The sequence below is a fragment of the Cheilinus undulatus genome, linkage group 10 (assembly GCF_018320785.1).
Source record: "Cheilinus undulatus linkage group 10, ASM1832078v1, whole genome shotgun sequence".
Classification (NCBI taxonomy): domain Eukaryota; kingdom Metazoa; phylum Chordata; class Actinopteri; order Labriformes; family Labridae; genus Cheilinus; species Cheilinus undulatus.
Window position 1 is genome coordinate 9,571,936 of NC_054874.1, and position 25,170 is coordinate 9,597,105.

Consider the following 25,170-nt stretch of genomic DNA (forward strand, 5'->3'; position numbering starts at 1 on the left):
TGGAATTTGGCCTTCATTTTGAAGATGGTATTAGGTCTCACTCTAATAATGCCGCAACTTGGTTTTGCTGAACACCAGCTTGAAGTTGCCCTATCCAGATCAGTCAAACGTTACAAGCTGATTCCTGGATCAGACACCTACTGATCACTGTTGCAGGGCCCGTGCTCTGGAGGTACCAGAAGCTCAAAACAAGAGTCAAGAGCAAAAGCAAAATAAGCTGTTTGGCATTGGCAGAAATTTGGCAAGTTATTTATGGGTGCAACCCACATACCCAGCTCTGCTGCTCATCCCACAAATGCGTGTTCTTTTCAACTGTGGCAACATTTAAAAGGGAAATAAAGAGTATAAGATTTATTTCCAAGAAACATTGTTACTAAAAATAATCTACCAAACAGATTTCCTTATTTTTTATGCTGACTTTATGTAAAATATTAAAATAAGCTATGCTAACATACAAACATGTTACATACTACCCAGGCAAAGATGAATTTGTAAATAACAGGATACTTAAAATGTGATATTTGATGCCACATTTAAGTTCATGTGTTTTTTATGGAGGCTAGTGGCCTTTATGTTGGTGGTTTGTCTGCACTATAAATGTGGGTCACCGTTTACGGGCTTTGTGTTTACAACCACAGCGCCATTGCGTGTGATTACGCACATGCGCAGCAATAATTTAAAAAAAACAGCACTGTTTCCGCATAATTGACCTCAGCTGTGATATTATTTCAGCAGCATCAGTTTATTCTCCGGTTAATTATATGGATACAGTTCCCCGCGTGATGTGCCGTTAGTGTCAATCATCTTCCTCTTCGGCTCGTCTCCCTCTCATCCTCACACTGACCCCTCTCTGTGCAAGCCTTTCTCTCTCCCTTCCGCGAGATGCCGTGTACAAAAATCTGCTACAGCGAATTTCGTGTCCCTTGTTTCCTTATATGGTGATCAGCGTCGCGGCCCGACCCTCCCCATACTGTGAGCGAGGCGCGTGCACTGTCCTCCGCCGCTCACCGTTCACTTCCATATTTGGAAGTGAGTCCAACAAACCCGCACGAAGGGGAGGGGAGGGGAGAGAGAGAGAGAGAGATGGCGGAGAATTTCCTCTTATCCTGAAACCGTTTTTCGCCTGGCTGGTAGCTGCATGAAGGTGAAAACAGCAGCTGAACGATATTACTTATTAATCGCCCCATAATGATTAATAGAACTTATCTGAGAGGGAAATTACAGCGTTGGCCACCATGACGGGTAAAACACAAAGGATTTTTTACTGCATTTCAAGAAGAGGTTGCAATGAAAACAAGAAAAATGTAGCGTCAGAATATTAAAGGTTTAAAATGTGTGGTCTGACGACTTTAGTTATAATCTTCAAGGTTACTCAATTGCAGGCTATTATCAAGCGCTCATGCAGCAATATTAAATCCTAAAATTTTAAATCATTAGCAAGGATTTGTAGGTTCAATCAAATACAACACAAACACATGCTCCCATCACGCTCTCCACCAGTGATTTAATATGTATGCGCTCTTCACGCATGCTGGATGCCACAACCAATGAAAAAAAAAATCACAATATGTTGATTTTAAATGGAAACTATGAAAACTGTTGCAAGACTATTAAAATGAAATTGCTAAAACCTCTAATGTAGCACGCAGTGTTTAATTATTATATTGTTTCTTTTTACTAAACCATGCAAAATTTTAAATGAAGTTTAAATAAATGATTCCATTATATTTCTTGCCCTCTATTTGTAAAGTGATAACATACATGGATAATAGTAAACAACCAAGTCGCAAACACAAGTCGGACTATCATGGTTAACAGACATGCGCGCACGCTCGTGCGCTTTCCTCTACAGGGCCGCGCTTCTATGCGCGTTCACGTGTGGTTTCCAGTGTGTTAGCGAGACCGACAATTCATCATCACAGTCCATTCAATTTCTACTCAGACGCTGACCTATTCAGAGCTACAGCAATGGTAGGTGTAATGTTGTTTTTTTTACCACACTTTGTACATTCTTGCTTGTTTAACTAGTTTATATAAGTTTAACCTTCAGATTTTTGTCGTTCTTTTGGTTTATTTTATTGATGAAGGTAATGGTCTAACATTAAACGTAGCAAACCGGTTGTGTGCCGCAGGAGCTGCTGCTAACGCCAGGGCTAAATAGCTTTCCTGTCCGAGAGGCTAGACAACAAATGATGCTTTATAGAAGCCAAATTTAACGTTCAATACATTAGATGATATAATCGAGACGTATTTTTAAGAATATTTCACATGATAATAATCTAACTGAACAGCCGGAACCCAAAACAACTGGCGCCATTTCGTTTTTCTTTCCGTGTTTCGCCGACAAATTAAAGCTGAAAGGAGCTCTACCGAGCTAGCTGTGGTCATGGCGCTGTTCAGTGTTCTCTCTGCATCATGGCACCGTTATTTCCCCTTTTCTCGTCGACACTGACGCTGTAAGCAGCGCTGCGATGGCAGGTGCAGCAGCGCCTCGGGCTAACTAGCTAGCGGTATTGTCGGTTGGTGTAGTTGCTTTAGCAGAGGCAGAAAATGACATCCATTATGGCTGGCGCTAGCTCTGATTTTCTTGTTCTTTGTCTGTACGCGGCTTCCTTATTACACCGTTTTAGACGCTGTGTGAATTCATACTGTAAATTAGGTCACCCCTTTCCCACTTAAACTTTAGGATGTCAATTTGAGGGTTTTATGAACCAGTCGAAGTGTGGTACTAAAAGTGTGAATTGTCAAACAAACCGTCCTTCCGAGCGGAGCTTTGCCTTATATAGCAAGCTAACGCACACATGTGCGCGTGCTGCATTCGTGGCCCCACCCTGAATTTGGTGCAAAGACCAATTTGTTTGCTACCCAATTGAAACGAATCTGTAATTAGATTGTGTTGGCTGCTGTTTTGACGGGTAGCAATTTTGCAGTATGTGTTTTATGATGCTGTAAACATTTTAGGGTATTTTCACCATTATGTAACGTCCATTTGGCAGTGTAGGATCCGCTAGCTGAGGCTAACGGGCCGCTGTCTGTGGAGCTCCGTGATCGTTACTGCGCATCTTTTTTAGCTGCGCATCTATTTTGTTCATACACAGCTATTCATACACACCCATCACGCCATTGGAGTTATATATTATAAAAAGAGGGAAAAGATGAACAGATAACTCTATTCATTCATGAGGGATAGTCATTAGATATTAAGGAAGCGTACTGATGCCATTTAAGATGCGTCTCATCTGTGCGTTGTTTAAAAAAACTGTTTTCCTTTTAAGAAAATATTCTCTAAAATTGAATTATGGCGATAATTGCCTCCTTTAACATCCCAATTAAACAAAATCTGCCAGTTGCATGAGTTTACTTTGTAGTGTTAAATTAATAATGTTGTTAAAGAGATTTACCTGCGTGATATCAATTTGATGCCTGTCCCTTACCTTATACTTTGTGTTAAGCCAAGCCTGAATTAGTAGGAAGTCAGTTGAACTTAAAAATCAGCATCCTCTGTAAAGATTAGGTAAGAGCTTAACCATCACTGATGTGTTGTAACTTCCTGAATCAACCACAACACCTAAAAATGATTTTTCAAGAGAATACTTTTGGAATATAAGACCAAAGCAAGCCAGTGTGAATGAAGACATCAGAACAAAATAAGTGTTTTATTGGCTCTACAGAAATGAAGTGTGCATAGCTCGGAGAGAAATAGTCATAATGGTTTCTCAACCTCACAAAAGAGGAAGGATGTTGCGAGACACGTGTCAGCAAATACTTCTAGAGTAGACGTGATACCCCCACTGCTTGTGTCAGTTATACCACTATACTTGTATTAATTTATTGATAGGTGGGTAAAGGGATTGAGTTTCTTTAGTTACTGGTTAATTATTACTTTGAACTATATCACATACAGGTCTTTCACACCCTAAGTAAACACGCACTGCGAGCAGTTTGCCTCCTTTTCCGTCTTTCCTGCTTCCTTATTTCCTCTTCACTGTTGCGTCTCTTTTTCCATTGACACGTTGCTGAGAGATAGGAGTTTTCCCATCTTGTCCAGAGACTGCAAATTTGTGTGATGCCTTAAACAGAGTCAGAAGACCTGATTGAGAGAACTTATGGAGCAGCTGTGACTCTGCGACGTGACTTGTATTCTGTATCTCTACAGAAGCCCCATTGTCTGTGACTGAGCCCTGCTCTGAAACGCTTAATTTCTTACCACACCCTCAACCACATGGCCATCTTTATGGTAGATAGATATGGCTGTTCCCTTTGCTCTCAGAAAAAAAAAACACTTATGTAATATTTTATACCTACTCACAGTGCTTGAAATTCATAGTGTCCCGTTGTCCATGGCAACAATAAAAATAGCCCCATGTACACACAGATTTGATGTCTGGGATGACGAACTAAAAACGGGTTGAAATGGAAGAAACTACAAAGCTGTCTTGGTGTGGAAGAGAAATTAAGAGTGAAAATTATTTGCATATAAGTTTCTATTTCTATATCCCAACCATTAATGTGTTTATACTCCCTGCCGTTCACAGGTGTTCTTGTAAAATCAAGCAAGAAACAGCCCTCTAACCGGTGACTAATAGAATAATTTAAGTTTATTGTGGCTAAAACCTCTGGGTGAATAAACTTTTTTAAATCCAACTCATGTATTACTGAGCAGTCAAGACGATGAGGTGATGTGTGACAATGGGGACACTGACAAAAAGTTGGTTTGGTGCACTTTTTACTGGCCCTGTCACAGTTCTCTTGGACACACCTGTTTGCTGAACCTATTTAATTTTCAACTTAAAGGGGCAATTTTGGACAAGCAGTGCTGACCACATTTTATTCCTTTGGTTTTCCTCAGAGGCAAATATAGCTTCAGCAGTGATTCCCTTTGGACCAGCTGTATTGCCAGTTAAAAGTTATCAGATCGTGTTACTCAACTTAACCCTTCATTAATGATGGTTAGCAGTTATCATGGCCGCACCTTTGTGGTCCAGTCCTCCTTATCAGACTGTATTCCTCCTCTGTGTTTGCGTGTGGGTGCTGAAGTCACATGCTGACCCCTCAGCTCTTTCTTCAGCTTCATGATGTCTGTATGAACTGTACCGAGGTTATTGCCTCAAGCCTTTTAAAGATGAAGGCCATTGTTGCATTGCTTAGACTTGTCAGTGGGAAACTACTTCCATTATCCCTGATAAATTCATATTTCCAGGGATTCAAACATTTTGGTTTATGTGAGCAACACTCCAGCACCCAAAGATAATAAGTTAAAAATCAAAAATCACACAGATCATCTGCTTAGATTTCTTAAAAGATGTACATTGTGATAAAAATAAGAACTATTAAAAGCTGTTTGATGGTAGAGTTAACAAGAGGGTTTTTTTTTTCTTCACAGGCCTCCGGTGTGAAAGTCACAGATGAAGTTATCGCCGTCTTCAACAACATGAAGGTGCGCAAAGCTCAGGCGAATGAAGATGAGAAGAGGAAGAGGAAGAAGGCTATTCTGTTCTGCTTAAGCAAGGACCTGAAAAACATTGTACTGGATGATGGCAAAGAGATCCTGCTGGGTGACTTGGGAACCACCGTCCAGGATCCATACCAGCACTTTGTGAAGATGCTGCCCCCAGATGACTGCCGCTACGCCCTGTATGATGCCACATACGAGACCAAAGAAACAAAGAGGGAGGACTTGGTCTTTATCTTTTGGTGAGGCTGGCCAATAAGCTAAACTTACAGATGTTATTACTATCATTCAGATGACATTTGCCTTAAATTACTTTTCCCCCTCTACTAGGGCTCCCGATTCTGCTCCCCTGAAGAGCAAGATGATTTATGCCAGTTCAAAAGATGCTATCAAGAGAAAATTTGAAGGTAAACAACAGCACGTATAAGTTTTTGTTTTCTGAATTGATGAGTTTGTAACCCTCAAAGCTAAACATGCAAAACAGGTTAATGCAAACAGAAACTGACATCAACCACACGAAAAGTCAAAGCTACACAGACTCACACCCACTGCACACTGTTGGAACAAACAATAGCAACCAGTAGCCTAACATTTACATCTGCTGAAGAACTAATTTTCATACTTCATTGAATCCTCAGCAGGAATTTGAGCATGACTAAAATATGAGTGACATTAGTCATATGTCTATAATTACAACTACATCAGACAAATATGTTCCTTTAGGTTAACTGGATTGGTTAATAAAAATGTGTATGATGATAATTTTTATGTTCCTGTTTTTCTCCACTGCCCTAAAGTGGACAAGAAAGCCTCCCTAAATAACCATCAAAATGCTTAGATTTACCATCCCTATACCTTACCAGTATACTTTTCTCCTTTTATATACAAAACAGTCTATCTCAACTAAGGATGGAGATAGAAACCCTGGTCCTTAAAGACTATTTTTTATTTTTCAAAAACCCAAAAGTCAGTAAGGTCTTTAACTTGTCAATACTGCTATCGAGTCTCACAGGCTCTCTGTCGTAATATCATTTTATAATATCACTGGTGTGAAATTATATGCCAGTTTCTTGCATGGACAACAAAATATAAAAGCACACCAGCAGTGTGCATCAAGTTAAACCAAATGCATTACCTTCAGCTTTCCTCTTGAGGATAAGACTCAGGTTGCCTTTGGAGTCACATGCAATTATACCACTGACTTCAGCTGATACAGGACAGTTTTCTTCTTCATCTACTCGGCTCAGGGCTGAAAAGTGTCCTAAACACTGCAGCAAGTCTTGTTTGTTAAAAATCTTAATCCAGTGTATAAATCTGTGGTGGGCTCTGCAGAATAAAAGTTAACCAGTGGATTATATAGTTTTATATGAGGTGTTTAGGGACACTCAGAAAATAAGACTGCCTCTTAATAAAATGTCATATGTTCATATTTCACATCAACAATGAGGATTCAGTTTTTGAACATAAATATCAATAAGGCTGTGAAGATGAGGAATGTGTTTGTATGTCAGGGATAAAAAATATATAACCAATTGAACCCTAAATTTTAAAGTTTTTACTTTACTGTGTTTTTTTTTTGTAATCCTACCACTTCTGTTTTAAATGTATTATCATTTTGTCTTTCCATTAAAAAAAACAAAAAAGTATCCATAGTTGTAAGGATAAGGACTCGGATGAATCAGTCTTTGTTTGTATAATGCCAATTAATAACCAAAAAATCATAACAAGGGCAGGTCTAGACCGTACCCTCTGTTGTGGCCCATAATAGTCCAGCGTTGATCATTAATATTATTAAACAGATTATGCCCTATTATAGTAAAGACCAGCATTAATCACCATGAGCACAGCATTATGTCCAGATAATTAAGGAGTATCGATAAGGTTATCAATATCGATATAAATGAATGATTACCATCCCTTATCTCAACATGACTATGATTAAACCAAGAATTTGTACTTGGTGCATCAGGTTCATGAAAATTAAATGACTCATTTAAGTTCTTTTACAATCTTGAATAAATGACAACCAATCAAGAGTCAGTGCTCTTGACCAAATAGGTATATGTGGCTGTATAATATGATTGAACTTTAGGTGTAAAGCTAAAGCTCGCAAGATAGTCGCACAGGAAAGGCAGACAAAAATTTGCTTTGTACCGTTCACAATAAGGACAATTCTCCCGGACCATAAGCTTTGAGCTCAATTTTTACATTTGGAGATCTTTCTTACCCTCACTTGATCCCTAAGAGCTTCCTACCCAAGTTTCAGCATCTCAAATCAATAAATATGATAGTGAGGGTAACACTGAAGTGGCTGTTCATGCTGTCTGCAGACTGCGAGGAACCCATGGGCCTTTTGTGAATGTTTTTGCATGCTTGCTGCATGAGTCAGTGCTAGTGATAAATGTTTAAAGATTAAATGACACAAATGGTTGAGGAAACCTAGATTTTGTTTCTGTGTACATTGGACAGACGTCTATTGTGCTGCTTATTTAGATGATGCCTAATCAGGTGATATAAACCCCCAAAAAACAGATTTTTGACTCTGTAGCCATTCCCATAAGTAAACAAGTAATATTTAATATTTATAGAAGTAATATTTAATTGGAACATTTGATTTCATTATTTCAGTTTCGCATTACCATTTAAAAAGACTTTCTTTGGTATTTTTTTGAAGTATATGCATGTTTGGAACTTTAATTTCATAATGACCATCTTGAGTACCAATATTATTATCAGGGGTTTTGATTATTTTGTATAACTGTCTTCTGCTGAACCTCTGAAGAATTACTTGCTGTGAACTAGCTGCAGATTATTGTCTTTAAAGTAGTATTAAAATTGATGAAAAACAGAACAAATTCACATAGAGCCGCTTTTCTTAAGTTAGAGCCTCCATCTTTTGTTAAGAACCTTCAAGAGTCCATTCAAAAAACATTAGGAAACTTTATATTCTGTGCAAAATAGGTTCTTTAATTTGATCTCACAAAATTTCAAAACTATGAATACGGATAGCAGAATATGCAGATTAGTTTGGTGAAGATTTTAGAACCATAAGGTCAATTATTATTTCCAAATTTTTCCAGATACATCAGAAAAAAAATATAGATGCATGTTTGCCATGTAAGCCAAAGAAAGGACAAGCTCCTAATAGTTTCTGTCATCTTAAATCTTTTTTGTGTCAAGTGATTAGACAGCCAGATGAGTTCTTCTTCCCCTCAAAATTACTGCAGGATTGTAATTTCTGTTTCCTTTATTTCAGGTATCAAGCATGAGTGGCAGGTGAACGGTTTTGAGGACCTCAAAGACCGGCACACCTTGGCAGAAAAGCTGGGTGGCTCGTCAATAATCAGCCTGGAAGGATGCCCTATATAAATACTGCTCCTCCTCCCTCTCTGGCTTCGATCGAGGCCTTTCAGACACATCTGTGGGGTTTAGCTGTTCATTCCAGTGTGGTTTGGAAAGGGGCAAAAGCAGAACCAGTACCATTTCTGGGACCCTTGGGGTGGGATAATGTGGGTGGGTTTGGGGTTAATTGACAGATAAAAAATGAAAAAAAAAAAGAAAAGAAATTCCACAAAATGCAGACTGTCATTCCAGTTCACGCAACATAAAGAAAATGAACAAAACACTTACTAAGAAAAAAGAATTAAAGATAAAATTGAGGAAGGATGATGAAGATCAACTTAAAAACATAACTTTCATGTTTAAGGACAGGGTTTTGTTCTCTTCGGGTTCCATTTGAATGATTGCAGAGAAAGGGACAGGCATCAAACTTTAGCTTCCAACCATCAAATTTGACAAAAGTAATTGTTCCAACTACATTTTTTTGCCAAACTTCTAGATAAGTTTTGTAAGTGTGTGTAGTTGAAACTAGGTGTAGTAAGAACTAATTCCCTATTCATTGCACAAAGTGTATCAAACCTTCTCGGGGAACACGGTTAGATACATTTATTTTATTTTGATTTTTTTGTTTTGTTATTCCATTGTTCTTTCTTTTTTTTCTTTTTTTTTGAACATGCAAATTCCAAAACTTGAGTGATTCCTTTTTATTTCCAGTTCTGGGTCAGAAACCATTGCATTCGATGTAGTAACAGACAACATTCCTTGTACTTGTTAAAACCAGGATCCTCTTGATTTAAATTTTTGGTGTTATGATGGTCTAATGGGGAGCGATGTGTATATGAAAGACCAGCGGTCAGAGTTAGACTGATTATTGAATGGTGGATGTTTTGTATCGTCTCCTTATCTCTAATAAAAAGCACTAAACTAATAACTTGTTCTGCACTTTTCCTACTTGTGTTTTGAAACAAAAACTTGATGTTTGCCTCCTTTTTAAATATGTGGTGTTTGTTTGTCACGTGACTTACTCGTTTGTTCATACAAGCAATGTGGTTGTAAAAGATGGCATGAATAGTCAAACCATAAATATTAAAGATGCTCAGACTTTACTGCACAATAAAGTAATAAAGAATCTGCTCATCAGAATCAATTAGTGTTGCAACACATCTTTACTTGCTTTATAAACTCATTTAGTCTGTAAGTTCAAGGAAAGAGCCACACACATCTCCTGAAGCTTGTTCTGAGATTTAATAGTTTGGTTAAAAATTGTAAGATATTCAGTTTACAATTGAGGAAGAGCAATGAATATTTGAATACTGACACCTAAGGAGTTTAAAACCCTTTTACTCAACTATTTTATACTTAGCCTTCGGAGACCTGAGCTTTTGTTTGGTAAGCATTTTCAGTTTCTCCCACTTATCCAGGATAAGTAGGAGCTGAGAAGTTAAGGCAGCATTGTCTTTCAGAAGGAGTATCTTGGAAAGTTTCCTTTCCAAAAGCCAAAAGACTCCCTAGAATTTAAAAAAAAAAATTACCATAATTTCTCTGAGAATTAAAAAAAGTATCCCATAAGTACCCTTAAATTTTTTTGTCCTCAAATCATTCAGAAAAAACTATATTAAAAAGCCTGAACTCTTCAATAACATTTTCCCAAAAATCCATTTATTTTCCTGGAAAAATTTCAAGCAAATTCCCCCTAAAATAGGTAAATAACAAAATGAAAAATACTTTCCCCAAAATTCATGAAAATGATGGCATTATCCAAACATTCAAACAAATTTCCTGAAATGTCCATGAAAATTTCCAAGGACAAGCCTTACCCAAAAATTCCCAATCAATTCCAAAATTTAGAATAAACTTCCTAAATTCACATGAAAATGACCCCAAAAAATTAAAGCAAACAAATTTCCCCAACTCTTCCAATGAAACTCTCCAAAACGTATCAACATATCCCATTTCCATGAAAATACGTGATAAATTCCCAGCAAATTGCCGCAACATTTCAGGTAAATAACTTAAACTTTAATGGACAGTCTGGACAATTAGCGAAAAATTCTAATAGAAGAAATTATAAGTATGTTATAGGAGTGCTAAAATGTTATGTCCACATTTGTGCATGAAGGATCTTGGGAATTAAAGACAAGACTAAGACAAGGTGCAAGAAGTCTTTTTGGCTGCAAACCTATTTACTGTGCTGCAGCACCTCCTATGACCACAAGGGGGCACCCCAGCACCATTTCTGAAACCAAGTGATGACTCTTCACTCACACTGCTAGAATAAATCTCTGTTTATTAAAATATACATATATCAAGCATTTGTCCAAACAATAAAAATAACACCCTGTGTCTTCAGTCCACACTGAGAAGACCGAACTACCAATGGACATGTTAGAAATCTGAATAAACTCAACAATCCTTGAAGAGCTTCAAAAATACCAAAGCATTTCCCTGAAAGTCAGAAAAAGAGAGCAGGACAGAGGCAAAGACAAAATATCAGTCCACAGCTGGAAAATAATCTGGTGTTACTCACACAAGAGGAAAAATATTTCCCCCCTCTTGTAAAAGTAACTTTTGTTATTAATACTGTGGAAACAGTGACTGTTATTAATCTGACTGCAGGCTGAAGTGCTTTAAAAGACGGTGAAGTGATGATCTCACAGGCAGAGAGAGAAAATGACATACTGGAGAGAAATGATGGCAGCTAAGTCTGAGAGGAGATCTGGTGGATCAGTGGCAGGTGTTTGCATGGATGTATGTTTCAGTCATTTGTGCTTTTCTGTCCTCCGTGTTTTCCACTCCTCAGTCGTGGATGCAGTCTAGTCGGTTTCCGTGCACCCAGTAACAGATCTGAGCAAACTTGAGAGGAGTGATCCGCACGGCCACGTTGTAATCCCTGTTCTCCCCGTCTATCTCTAACCACTGATGTCCAGAGAAAATACCAATCACCTTCCTCTCCCAGCGCTCTAAGCTGTTGTCCCACACTCTGCCGTACACCCCTGACCCGCTGGCTCCAGGTCGGGCGTCGCAGTGCTGATAAATCAGATCGCTCGACTCTTCCTCTACAGGACAGAATCTGTACACCAGCTCCCCAGATCTGTCGCTGTCAAATCCAGAGAAGTGGATTCTCTTCCCTGCCAGGTCATCAGAGGAAGGGGCTACAGAAAGGCGCATGAAGGGCCGTCGGTGAGGCCACCGCAGCTCCAGAAGGGCATAATCAAAGTCCATGCTGACCTCCTGAGGGCCCTGGATCCAGCCCTTTGGCACTCGCGTACGTCTCACCCTCACCCAGCGGATCAGAGGCTTCTTGGAGGAAGTGAGGCCGTCTTCTGTGCCATTCATGGATGGCGGGATCAAAAAGCCAACCCTGAGCTTCCGTGCCCCATTCACGTAATCTTTCCCATCATGCACGCAGTGTGCGGCAGTAAGGACGTGCTGCTGGGACACAAGAACGCCAGTGCAACCGGTGGAGATCCGCACCGCTGTGGAGAACGGGTAATCCAACAAGAAGTTGTCCCCTTGGATGTTAAAGCGCCCGTCTGCTCCGTAGATCTGCCTCCGCACACGCCTGTGTCTGGACTTCAACCTCCTTGGTGAAGGATGAACAGGGTAGCCATCAAACTCCTCTTCTCCTTCCACGTCCACGGTGGTGAGAGTGCGAGATCCGTCGGCGTACAGCGTCTCAAAGGCCAGCTTGTCTTCCAGCTGCTCCCTCTGTGCGGCCTCCTCTCCTCTGTGGAAGCAGCTGGAGTTGCAGTGGGTGCTGAAGTCCAGCTGAGTCTGAGAGCTGAAGTGGGAGCGAAGGAGAGGCGTTGGGGGGTGAGGGACCAGCGTGGGAAGGTGGACTGGAGAGGGGTGATGGGGGTGCAGGGAGGACAGGGTGAAAGGGAGGAGGAGCTGGAGGAGCAGGAGCAGGTGAGTGAGGAGGGAGCTCTCCTGTGGTGTCATCATGATGACGGCAATCACTGCAACAAGACAGGAAAAAAATCACATAAGCAGAGGAGGAGGAGTACACGGCTATCACAATCAAGTTCAAGTACAGTTACTTTGGTTAAAATTTACTTAAGCATTAGTGAAATTAAAGGTCTATAAGTCTAAGGGTTCCTACACCCTGTTAAGATCAAATTTAAGACTTTTTAAGACCTGAACTGAGACAAATTAATACCATTCTGACCAGTAAACAGTCAAAAATGAAAGGCATATGAGATTTCTCAGGACACCGGACCAGGGCTGAATTTTATAATTGAATGAACAATCAATATACCATGTACTGATATCTATCAGTATCAGGAGCATACATTTAGCAGGTTTGCTTCCAAACAATTTTACTATTTAAATGCAGAATAACCCTTTTTGTAGGGAAACCTGTTGAAATAAGAGTGGCCGGCATGGATTTGTAAGTGGGCAACCTGGTAGCCCAGATTTTAGAGAACTGGACAAGTGTTTTACACTGGCACAGAGAAAATCTGATCACAGTGATCCAGGTTTAATAAAAGGTGGGTCTGGGGTCCTCCCCGGGAAAATTAGATCTTCCATCACTGAAGTCCCTGAATTCTGGAGAACAATTTTGCATCAGTTTGTGGAGGAAAATGTTATGAATCATAAAAGGTTGGCTAGAAAACAAAGATAGGATGAAGACATGTTTTAGTCAAAAAAACATTCTAAAAAAAGACCTCTCAGTGGTAAAATTCAGACTTTTTAAGGCCTTAAATTCAAATGTGCAATTTAAAAATTTTTAAGACTTTTCAAGGATCTATAGGAATTCTGAAATCTACCCAAGTAAAAGTAAAAAGTAAGTAATTCAAAGTTTAGGTTACTCAAAGTACTGAGCAGCTTCTTTAGATACCCTAGGGCAGGGGTCATCGGCTGTCTTTGTAAAAGGACCAACATTTTTCCTTGACAGGCACTTTAAGCTACAATAAAAAAATTGGGGAAAAGATCTGGTCTAATTAACTTATTCTTGTTTAAACATTTCCTCATTTTTCACCTCTAACAGTGAGATCAGTTCCTAAACTGCAGTCAGCCACAAGGGGGTGAATGAAATATTTAAGCTGAATATTTCTGTGGCTGCCAAGTTAATAAACACCAGGGTTGAATTGCACTTCCAAATCACCTGAAGCCAAAAGTCAACAGCTAAAACAGCAGCATTAATCAAGAATAGGCTGAAAAATATGTGCTAAACATGCATTATATTTGCTAGTCATGGCTGACAGGTGAATTTCAGAAAAAAGATGAAACATAAAGTAATTCCTGATGAAACTGTTTCAATCTCTAATGTTTGTGGAGTTGCTTGAATTGCTCTACACTGGATATTTTGCTGATATGCCGATAGATCCCTAGTTAAAATAGCTATAGGGCAGGGGTGTCCACTGAGGGCCACATATTGAAATATATAAGAAGGGTGGGGCCACTTTCATATTCTGCACCTTGAAGATATTAAAGTTATAAACCAGTCAAATGTAGATTAAGACATTCTTAGTGATTTAGTGTGCTCAGATGGCTAGTTAGTAGTTCACAAGGCAGAGAGACAATTAATTTAAGGATTTTGGGGAGGCCAGCCAGATCCCAGGAGGATCTGGTTGACCCCAGCAACCACTAGCTACACACCTGGAACGCTATTGGTGCTGCTATTCATTGGGGTAATTCATTAGGGCATTACAAATCAAGATAGTGTTATTGCTTTGGCTGCCAATATGTTTACCATTTACAGTGTTGTCTTAGTGTAGTCACAAATTCATGAAAACATCAATGAATTCTTTGTAAAAATGTTTGTTTACAGAATTAGTATAGTAGCACTGCACTGTGCTGAAACTAAGAAGTACAATACAGTCATGCAAAAGCTTCACATTCTAATGTGGGCTATATTTTAGTTTATATTAAAAATTTGCTGTGGGCCAATCAAAAATGGGTCGTGGGCCGCATTTGGCCCCTGGGCCATAGTTTGGACAGTCCTGCTATAGGGAGTTTATGAAAAGTTAAACCCAAAATACAACAACATAAAGTATTTTTTGCACATTTTCTGAGAAATGTTCTGAGGGCCAGATGGGAGGATGTGGAGGGCCTGATGTGGCCCCCGGGCTGGCTCCAGCAGTTGAATTTGATCTTTCAATAATGAGCTATTAAGACTTGATCTGAAGTAAAATGCTGCAGCTGTTTTGGGATGAAAGGTGTATTCATTCAATAGGGTTGAGGTCGAGGGAGAATGGGGGTCACACCATGAGTTTCTCTCCTTTTATGCCCATAGCAGCCAATGACACAGAGGTATTCTTTGCAGCATGCGATGGAGCATTGTCATCCATGAAGATACTTTTGCTACACAAGTCACGGTTCTTCTTTTTGTACCATGGAAGAAAGTGGTCAGTCAGAAACTCTATAGGTTATATTTTGCCGAGGGGGTGGGGTATTACTGACTGTCCCGTGCTGTCAAAGATACACAACCAGCAAGTTTCATGATGTTGACAGAAAGGTTGGACCTCATCGTTTGGCTTTAGATTTGACATTTTTTACTCAGTATTTGATGTTTTAGTGAAGTACAACACTTCCCCAAAATTTACTTCAGCTAAATTAAAACTACTGATTTAAAAAGTACTCAAAAAGTACAAGTACACAAACACAACTACAACAATTGCAGTCATTCCTTACTTTCCAGCCTCTGCACATAAGAAATAATTATTAATTCCTGTATGTTTGTGAAGAAAACAACAGTGGACACATTTTTACACAAACTTATCTGCAATCAATCCTTTCACAGTCAATTGTTGACTGTAAATCAGCAACTGTGTGAGGTCAGCTTGCAAGATCTTATTTTGCAACAATGGACTTTTGTTCTTACAGTAAAGATTAACAGAAAGTAGGATTCCGGCCTGACTGAAAGAAACAAGCATTTAAATGTTGGTTTGGCTTAAACTCACAGAAAACTCCAAAGAAGGGGGGAAGGTTTGATTATAAAGGAATTAAAGTGGTTACTTGCATAGCTGAGTGCATAAAAAACCAGCAGAGAGGCCAATACATAAAAGAAATTCCGTGTTTGATCTCTTTGAAGATCTTTTTAAAGATATAAACACTGATATCCTGCTTTATTTTAAATGAACAAGAGGTGAGATTTTACAGTAAAAACCCTCCAATCTCATATTTGTCAAGGCTCAGGAGTAAGACATTGTTTTCCTTCAAACATTAACTACTTCACAGTGTGCGTGAGGCTTTCAGGGCAGATTAGCAGGCACAAGGAGATACTTGATCCCCTCTAAAGTCTGTGGACCCTGAGGCACTCATGGCACGAATAGAGCAGGTGTGTGAAAAGTGAAAAGAAACAAGTCGAGGCACGGCAGCAGAACAGAGGATTATTTCTAACAAAAGGCAGGGTGGGGCCTGTCCGCACACACCTATGTGCTCCACCGTGAAACTCTACGTCGGAGAGAGGAGCCCCTGGAAGGAGGGAAAGGACTAATTTCACTACATGTTGATGTGTCATATAAGTGACAGCTGTGGCAGACACTTAGAAGGCTCTTAAGTGGGAAACTGGGTGGTAGACATCATGGATAAGCCAGTGGTACACCTGATTAAAACAATAAAAGATATTTTAAAGACATAAACCTGATGAAACAAGAGTAGTAAAAGTGATGTTAATAAATGTGGGGTTGTAAAGAGATGAAATAACTGTTTTATATTGAAACACATTGGCAATTAAGCACAATTTCCAGTCTCAGAAGCAACAAATAAACTTCTCTTGTGGTTTCAGAGACTCATACTGGTTTAAACCACAGGGAGAGTAATCCTGCGCGCATACTTGTGCAAAAGAACAAAACAACCTAACATGAAACTTGAGGAAGGTTAGGAAAGAATTGCTTTTTTTGAAAACAAAATACAGCTTAAATACTAACTTGGGTATTTCTAGTATTGTTGTGAATGGGAGAGGGATTAAGACAGTCTGCTCTCTAAGTACAAAAAGGCTATAACGAGTTTGTAGCCAAAAACCCTCCACTGGGATGCTGTGAAGTATAAAAGACTCCCTGTTCAGCTTGTTAATGTGATCTAATCTTGTCCTAACATATGCACGCAGCAGAGTCAAGTGAAGTTCAGCTCCCTCCAACATCTGTCAGACTATGAAGGCGCACAAGTTCTCTTTAAAAATGGGAGGAAGAAATGCACCAAGATAAGACAGGAAACGAGGGAAATAAACACATGAAAACATGTCATGTACATTTAACATTTGTTCCTATCATGCACATACACTTTGGCTGGAAGAGCAACCCCACACCTGTCCACAAAACCCCAAACCTTTAACCCACTGATATAGTCCTTGTGCGTTAAACAGGGTCATACTTGTCAGAGAAAAAGTGACAGCCCCCGATTTAACTTCTTAATCTTACCTGTTATACAGAGAAAGATGGTCCGTGTTCACATCCCAGTCCAGTTTTCCTCCCCATCAGTTGACTCCCTCAGGATCATTTCGCAGCTTTTCCTCATCATCCCCGCTGACAGGTATCTTCTCCCTCTGCTCTCCAGCTCCACAGAGGAGCTTTTTCTCTCTCTTTCACAGCGCCTACAAATAAAGCCACGGAAGCTTTTTGTTGCTCTGAATGTCCGGACCCGTCAGCCCCTCTCATGAAGCCCGCTCAGCTCAGACTGGGAGCCACAAATAAAAAGAGTCCTGTGTGAAAAGAAGTGTTTGCTCTCTGCCTCCCGGTCCTGACGCCCCGCCTCACTCCGCCCGTCTGCTGCTCGGAGGAGACAGCCAGCTAGCCAGCTAGCTAGCTGATGCTAGGCTAACGCTATAACAGGAGCAGGTAAGGGGGATAAAGCGGAGCCCAGACAAACAAGGGAGCCATGGAGGTTAGCAAAATCGTGGTCCACTGAAAAGGTACGCTGTGACAACCATATTTTATCTTTAACTTGAACAATAACCAGTCTTATCAAAACAACACAAACTTTTTAAAAAGTTATTTATGCTGTTGTAGCCTTGTTGAAATGTGAATCCAAAAACAGAATTAAAATAGGTCAAAAAATGTTTAAAAGTGGCAAAATGTGTTTACAGTGAAGAAATAAGTTAACAAAGACAAAAACATAGGCAGAAAATTGCCAAAAAAAGGTTTAATGTGGCAGAATTTGATTAAAAAGTGGCAAAAATTGGTTAAATTTGGCACAAATTTGCTGTAAAGGTGGTAAAATAGGATTTAAAAGTGGTAAGAATGGGTCAGAAGAGTCATCTATGCAGCCAAGTTAGCTTTAGCTACATTTGCCAAAGCTAGCACTGCTAAATCTAACGTAGCTATAGAGATCAGAGCTAAGTAGCTAATGTAACTAAAGCTAAGCACAGTATTGCAACATGTTGTCTAGTGATATATCGTATCGCCCTTGTCCACTAGGTATCAATTTTTTCAAATTAATTGCTGGTATGAACTGGAGTCTAATGGAAAAATAAAATCAATTGTTTGTCGAGTGAGGTCGGCAGAGGTGACGGTCATGGAGCAGGAGAGAGTTAGTACAACAAACGTAGCAGCACCAGGAGACGGACACGAGGGCACGAATGAAATGGACATGACACATGAGGTTTGCAAGAAGTGCTACATAAAGATAAAATACTGTGGTAATACGACAAACATGAGGCAAAGACTAATGCTAAATCAGCTAAACAGTTGAAAAAATGGTATAGATTGCAGTATATCTCAATATATGGTATTGCAATACTCACTGTATTGCAAAATGTTCAAAATTACAATAATATCAAATCATGACCAAAGAATCATGATAATATCATATTGTGGGGCCACCAGAGATTCCCACCCCTACTGACTAAGCGACTCCATTGTCTTATATTGAAACATTAATTACATAGCTAGCATAGCTATAATAGCCTAATTATTGTCTTCAGGTAACAAAGCTGAAACTAACCCCCATTTGTGTAACTACTTCTCTAACGTGCCATTACAGGATTTGTTTTATTTATGAAATGCTCTTTGGTCTGTAATGTTTTCAATGTGGCTGTTTCATGAATGTTACTGCCAGACTTTGTTAATTAAAGCTAAAACTGGAACTACATTTTACCGGCAAATTACTGCACTTGCTTTCTGAGATAAACGGCTGTTGCTTAGTCTGTAGTGTTTGCTATGTGGTTCATAAACTTAACAGCCAACCCATTCCTCAACCAGCATTTGTCACAAGTCTGCCATTGTGGTTGTGTTAGTCACTCTGGCACTGACAGCACGCACAAGCTGATCCCACAAGTGTTAAATGAGTTGGGGTTGAAGATTGTTGGCAGGTCTTTCCACCCTCTCCGCTCCCAAATTCTGGAGGTAGTCTCTGATAAACCCTACTCTGCAGTGGCAAAGAAGGTTTGGCAATTTTTTCATGGGCACAACCCATGTACTCAGCTCTGCTGCTCATCCCACAAATGCCTGCTCCTTACAAATGTGGCGCCATTTAAAATGTAAACAAACAGGCTTTCAAGAAGCGTTGTTACAAACAAGAAATAAACACAAATTTCCTTACATTGTGTGCTTTGTTTACATGAAAACCTGACATTTTTTTAGGGTGTACATTTGCAGAGTTTGTTTTTAAAGTTCCAAAGTTTCTGTTATTCAAAGATGTGCCTGTAATGATTATCACAACATGAGTATTTTACCATCCACCATGTCTACCTATAAAATCAGAGTTCAGACTTACAACAAAGGAAAACAGATGCGTCATTGTGACTGAGCAGCAGAATAACCCCAAAGTTTTTGGCCTTTTCAGCAGTTTTAAACATCTGCTGACTGAGCCAATTGTAAATTGACTGACTGAATTTATTACATTTAAGAACTTTGACCTAATTTTTCAGCCAACAAGGCTATGGGAGAACTATTAAAAAATATGAAACTGGGGCCTATTGTAAGGCATTGCATAGACATGTTGTTCAAATTAAGTCTTGACCACTGAAAGGTTGTTAGGGCATAAGGGCTTATCATTTAATGCAATAAATCCAAATGTGTGCTGATAGTTTTCTACTTTTACGACTCTCTTAGAGATAATAAGTGTTACTGTTATTCATCATCTCAAGCATTTGGCACTTTTATTTGTAGCCTTCAGATACACTCAAACATGATAAATCTTGTTTCTGGCATGGCTGGGTTTTAATTATCACCTGTGCCAAAGCTATCATAGATAGAAGTGACGACCAGCTCGTGTTCACTCAGATAATAGCTTGCAGGCAGAGGACTGTTGGGGCATGTTGGCAGCAGCATTCACCTCCTCCTCATCCTCAGCAGTCTTTCATCCCTCATTCAGGATCTCTGCAAACCTGTGGAATTTGAGAAGCTGTGCAACCGGCGCTCCCATGGGGTTTGTCGAAGCTTCAGGGGTGCCGAAACAGAGCTTCCAGTCACAGCGACAGTGCTTTCAGGAATGCTGAGGAATCTCCCAACAAGGACACAAGTCAGGCTGTCGGCACAATGTAGCCGCTGTTGTCCTCAGAGAAAAATGCCACCCCAGAGGTACCGAAACCTGCTCCTGATCCGTGAAATGAAATCTTCATCTGCTGTTCCTGCACAGAGAATAGGTCAGCGCTGACAGATTAAGTGTAAGCTATATTCCCTCAGAAGTATGGAGGGAAATCTCTGCGGATATAAGGGAAGGTAGCAGGCAGCCGTCCAGAGAGGTGTAAATGTGTAACTCTGTAAGCATACTGTGTGTGATGATAGTATCACTGTCTGAGTCTCTGCTACACAAACACAGCATAACAGCTTCCTTGTGCGTGTTTGGCATTGAGCGGCTTGGCCTGCGTTTCTCTGTAGATTCCTCTCTTTCCGTCCTCGTCTTTTCCGCTCTTCCTCACGAAAACTTCTGCTCACATTGTTTTCCAGTTCTGTCAGAACATCTCATGCAGAACTGTTATTTAAAAAGTCGCTCAACCTTTGGGGAAATACATTTCTGCTGCTTTTTTTTTGCCAAGAATGCGACTGGTATTGATACCACTTACTTATTTGCAGTAAATACTCAGCTATACAGCCAGCAGCCTGTTAGCATAATTTACAACAGATTCTGGACACAGGTGGATGACTCAGTCATAGTTCATCAAAAAATCTCCAATTAAATCACTGCATTATTTGCTAATTCTGTAAAACTATAAAAGTGTAAGAAAAAAACGTCTTCCCAGAAAGCAACACATTACAAAACAAAAGATCCATTCAAACCACTAATTTAGAACTGGTCTAGCCTCACCACAACCTCCTTTACGAGAAATTATGACCCAAACATCTCAAAAACTTCAACAACTCATATTTACTTAATAAAAATTGATGCAGTTTGGACCCTAGATGGAACAAACGTATGGTTGTAAACAAGACAGAACAAAACAAACATGTTTCGGAAGAAGAAGAAAAACTTTAGTAGTCTCCAAGGGGTGATTCAATTTTCGCACATTGGTTTTTAATTTTGCTACAAACAAAAAGACCAGAAAACACATGGACAAGATCATGCACTAATGTAGAGATGTCAGGGTCTGCACATGAAAGAGTGTCTGAGTATTTGGAGGTTCAGCCTGGCTCAAGGGTGCCTTTGCAGTACTTGAGAAGTTGAAATGCATTTTTTCAGCACATTTTAAAACTACAGCAGCTGACTAAGGTGTCGTACATTTGCATCTATAACAGCCTCCATTCTTCTTGTGTCAGGCACTGATGTTGGACGGGAAGACCTGGCTCACATTCTCCATTCCAGGTCATCCTAAAGGTGAGGTCAGGGCTCTGAGTTCTTCCACACTGAACTCATCAAACCATGTCTTTATAGTCCTTGCTTTGTGCACTAGGGCACAGTCACGTTGGAATAGAGAAGGGCCTTCTCCAAACTATTGCCACAAAGTTGGAAGCATAGCATTGTCCAGAATGTCCTGGCATGCTGAAGCATTAAGACTGACCTTCACTGGAGATAAGGGGCCTAGCCCAAACCCTGAAAAAGAGCCCCATACCATTACCCCTCCTCCACCAAACTTTAATTTTCCCTGGCATCTGCCAGACCCAGACTAACCCATCTGACTGACAGACCAAGAATCGTGATTCGTCACTCCACAGGACACGTGTCCACTGCTCCACAGTCCAGTGTTGGTGTGCTTTACACCACCACATCCAACACTTGGCTTTTGACTTGGTGATGTGAGGCTTGCATGCAGCTGCTCAGCCATGGAAACACATTCATGAAGCTCCTGTTGCACATCAGAGTGTTGGTGACTTTTACACACCATGGGTCTTAGACGTTGACCCTGCTCTGTGATTTTAACGGGGTCTTGCTGAGTTGCTGTTGTGACCGTGTTGTAATTCAATACAGCATGATGTTTGCTTTTTACTTTCATCAGTTAGATTAACGAACCAGATATGATGCTTATATCATTAATTTATGAAGATTATCTTTATGTGCAAAACTTGTAAGTTTCATAAACTTTTATTGGACACAGATCTTATTTTCAGCAATAATCCAAAAACCCATTGAAAAATCCCATAGGCTCAATGCTGAGGGAACCCATGTGACGGTAACTTCCGGGTTTGCCTACAAAATTACGTCATGACTGCACCGCTCTGCTATGGGAAAACCAAAATGTATTGATGTATGCAGCATTAATTTCGTCAACTAAAACTATGACTAAAAATGTTCGTCGACAGCCTTTTTTTCCATGACAAAAACGAGACTAACACTAACAAAAATAGATCTGTGATAACTGAAACTGGCCAAAACTAAGTTTAGTTTTCATCAAGATGAGTAAAACTAGACCAAAATGTAATGTCATTTTCATCGGACATTTAAAATCTGTGACATTTCTCTACTGTGGGTAAATCTGTTAAAAACAATGCAGCTGTAGCTATTCTGCCTCATAGCATTAGAAAGCAGGGACCCCTGGTTTGGCAGGTGTATAGAACACACTATCATGACTTGGTACCAGATTTAGGCAAGAGAATAAATGCTTAGACTAAAACTAGACTAAAATGTTTTGAGTTTTCGTTAACTATTACTAGTCAAACTAAAAAGGATAGAAATGACAAAAATGTGACTAAAACTAAAATGCATTTCATTTAAAGGCTGAAATAAAAGATAGCTGCCAAAATTAACACTGGATGTATGTCCACTTAGGGCTTCCATACGTCATAACAGTGATGCCACAATCTTTTTCCCAGGAGGCATTCATGACCCACTGAAAACAATTTTGCAACCCTCTTTGGGTCCTGGCCCACCAAGTGAGAACCACTGCTTCAAACTATTCCTATTATTTTTGAATCTTAAAGTTATTTTTGGACTTTATGCCTTAATTGTTGGGAGGAGAGTGGACAGAAACTGGTGCTGGAGAAAGCGTGGAATGACAGGAGAAAGGAGCCACAGGCTGGAGTATTCTGTCTACATGACATAACCAGTAGGCTGCCAGTGCTGCTAAACTACTTCTTGCATTATTCTTTAAAATAGAGGAACAATATTCAGGAAACATATGGATTTAATAATTACATAGCCAGTAGAAGTGTTTTGTCCCTATTTTGGCAGTTTAAATCTCCTGTCCTCCAAAGTCGGTCTGTTTTTCATAAATATTTCTGCATTTATAAACTCTTCCTTTTGCCAAGTGCACATTTTTTTCTAAAAAGTTGAACTAATGCCTTAACGTCTTTACTTTTCTCAAGTGTGTCAGTGTTTCCAACACATAATGGAAACTCCTCTGTATATTTCTCTCGGTCTATCAGCTGCTGTAAATTGATGCGTACGGTGAGACATCTTTTCAGGATTAAAAAACCCTCTCAGGGTCCGGTATCCCAGCAGTCTCCTGTCTGTTATACGGTAGATTAGCAGCTCCTTGTCTGACACGTGTTTCCAGGTTTATTCATGGTTCAGTTTTCAGAGGAGGCACCTGCAATTTATTTGACAGTTTAAAGGAAAAATCTGCTTTAAACTGTTAAAACCAGCTGTTGGTAGTATATCTTTCACTTCCGAATCCATTTGTCTTGTTTAGCAGTGTTCATTCAATTGTTCAGGATTTACCTGCTTACTCCACTTTATAGTCACAAGGCCTGCGTGTGCCTGGATAAGAATCTGAACCAGGTTCTACTCAGAGACAGCACTAATGCAGGAACTCACAGGACATATTCAAGACTAAAAATTAGCCTGGGTTTCATCGCTTTTGTATTTAAAAGGACATGCTATTGAAGTCAGAGATACTCTCCAGATGAAAGAAAAATTCCTGGACTGAGAATCGACCCCGTGACATCCGACACACTGCCGCCTCTGTTTGATGGAGGAATTTTTTCCTTACTGCACTGCAGACCGCAAGCTCCACGTCACAAACTCTGCACTGAAAACCAGGTGGGATTGTCATTTTATTGGTCAGCCTGTGGCTCTGTCACTGTCTTTAACTGAGCAGACCTGCTGGTCAGCGAACACACCAGATGTGACAAGAGCAGCATTTTACACAACTTGTTTAGTAATGCTTGCCAGGCTTTGATATACCTACGACAAGATATTTAATGTTTTTTATATTGTTTGCTGTGATAAACCTTTAACTACTTTAAAATAAAGTGTTTTCTCCACTGATGCCAGTGTAAACTTCTGTGGAAAAAAAGGCCAAAGTATCTGTCACCAACAAGACTGAAATCATAGTCTAAGATACACTTGGCACACTATATTGCACAATACATACACTATATGTCATCAGTTTGCATTGCTTTGCTCAGAGATAGACTCTTCTTTGTTCTTACATGAGGTGACCAGCTGTGCCACAGATTTTCAAGAGTGACTGAAGCTCTGTCATATTGTAAAATATTTAAAACTGTCCTACGTGTAGCTTAACTATATAGTGTTGACCAATATAAACACATTTAAAGTGTTAAATTTAACTCTATAGGAGTTTGATTAAAACTGTAAATTTTGCTTTGTATTAAACTTTATAACAAAGGTGTTACTCTACCAGAACAACCTAGTTGGAGATCTTTTCTTGTTCTTGCCCATAAGGACAGGTTGTATTTTCATGTACAACTCCTCTGTAGGTACTCAGTATTTAAAAAGAACTTTAAATTAAATACTTTTACTTGAGTAAATTTATAGACCAGTACTTTTTCTTTAGTTCAATAAATTTTAATGGGAGTAACTGTACTTACTTTGGTACAATAGTCCTCTTCTATTCCCAGCTCTGTATTGTTGTCATTTTCACTTTTTTTTTTTTTTTCAGTCTAGCTTTAGTCGACAAAAACTCAAAAACATGTTAAGTCCATTTTTAGTAGGAGGTTTGACTTAAAAGTCCAACTGACGGGGCACAGATGGCCTCGTGGATAGGTTGAGCCCCACGTGCACGGGTGGCGTGGGTTCAGGTCAAGCCTGTGGCTCCCTACCAGCATGTCTCACCCCCATACCTCTACTCCTTTTTTCACATTCTGTCCACTGTCCTTCAT

At 39.7% G+C, this 25,170-nt stretch overlaps 2 protein-coding genes across 2 annotated transcripts; one reads left to right on the forward strand and one right to left on the reverse strand.

The window, feature by feature from the left end:
• The first annotated feature begins 1,203 nt into the window (after positions 1-1,203).
• On the forward strand, positions 1,204-9,722 carry cfl1 (cofilin 1). Its single transcript, XM_041797109.1, has 5 exons — positions 1,204-1,242; positions 1,853-1,971; positions 5,384-5,694; positions 5,783-5,859; positions 8,709-9,722. Exons 1-5 carry the CDS (start codon positions 1,236-1,238, stop codon positions 8,819-8,821), a joined length of 627 nt encoding a protein of 208 aa, XP_041653043.1. The 5' UTR covers positions 1,204-1,235; the 3' UTR covers positions 8,822-9,722.
• A 1,339-nt stretch (positions 9,723-11,061) lies between these two features.
• Positions 11,062-17,448, reverse strand: LOC121516054 (serine protease 23). The gene is made up of 2 exons (XM_041797108.1): positions 17,155-17,448; positions 11,062-12,750 (listed from the first exon to the last, which is right to left on the reverse strand). The coding sequence occupies exon 2, from the start codon at positions 12,734-12,736 to the stop codon at positions 11,588-11,590; it is 1,149 nt and encodes a 382-aa protein (XP_041653042.1). The 5' UTR covers positions 12,737-12,750; positions 17,155-17,448; the 3' UTR covers positions 11,062-11,587.
• Between the last annotated feature and the right edge of the window lie 7,722 nt (positions 17,449-25,170).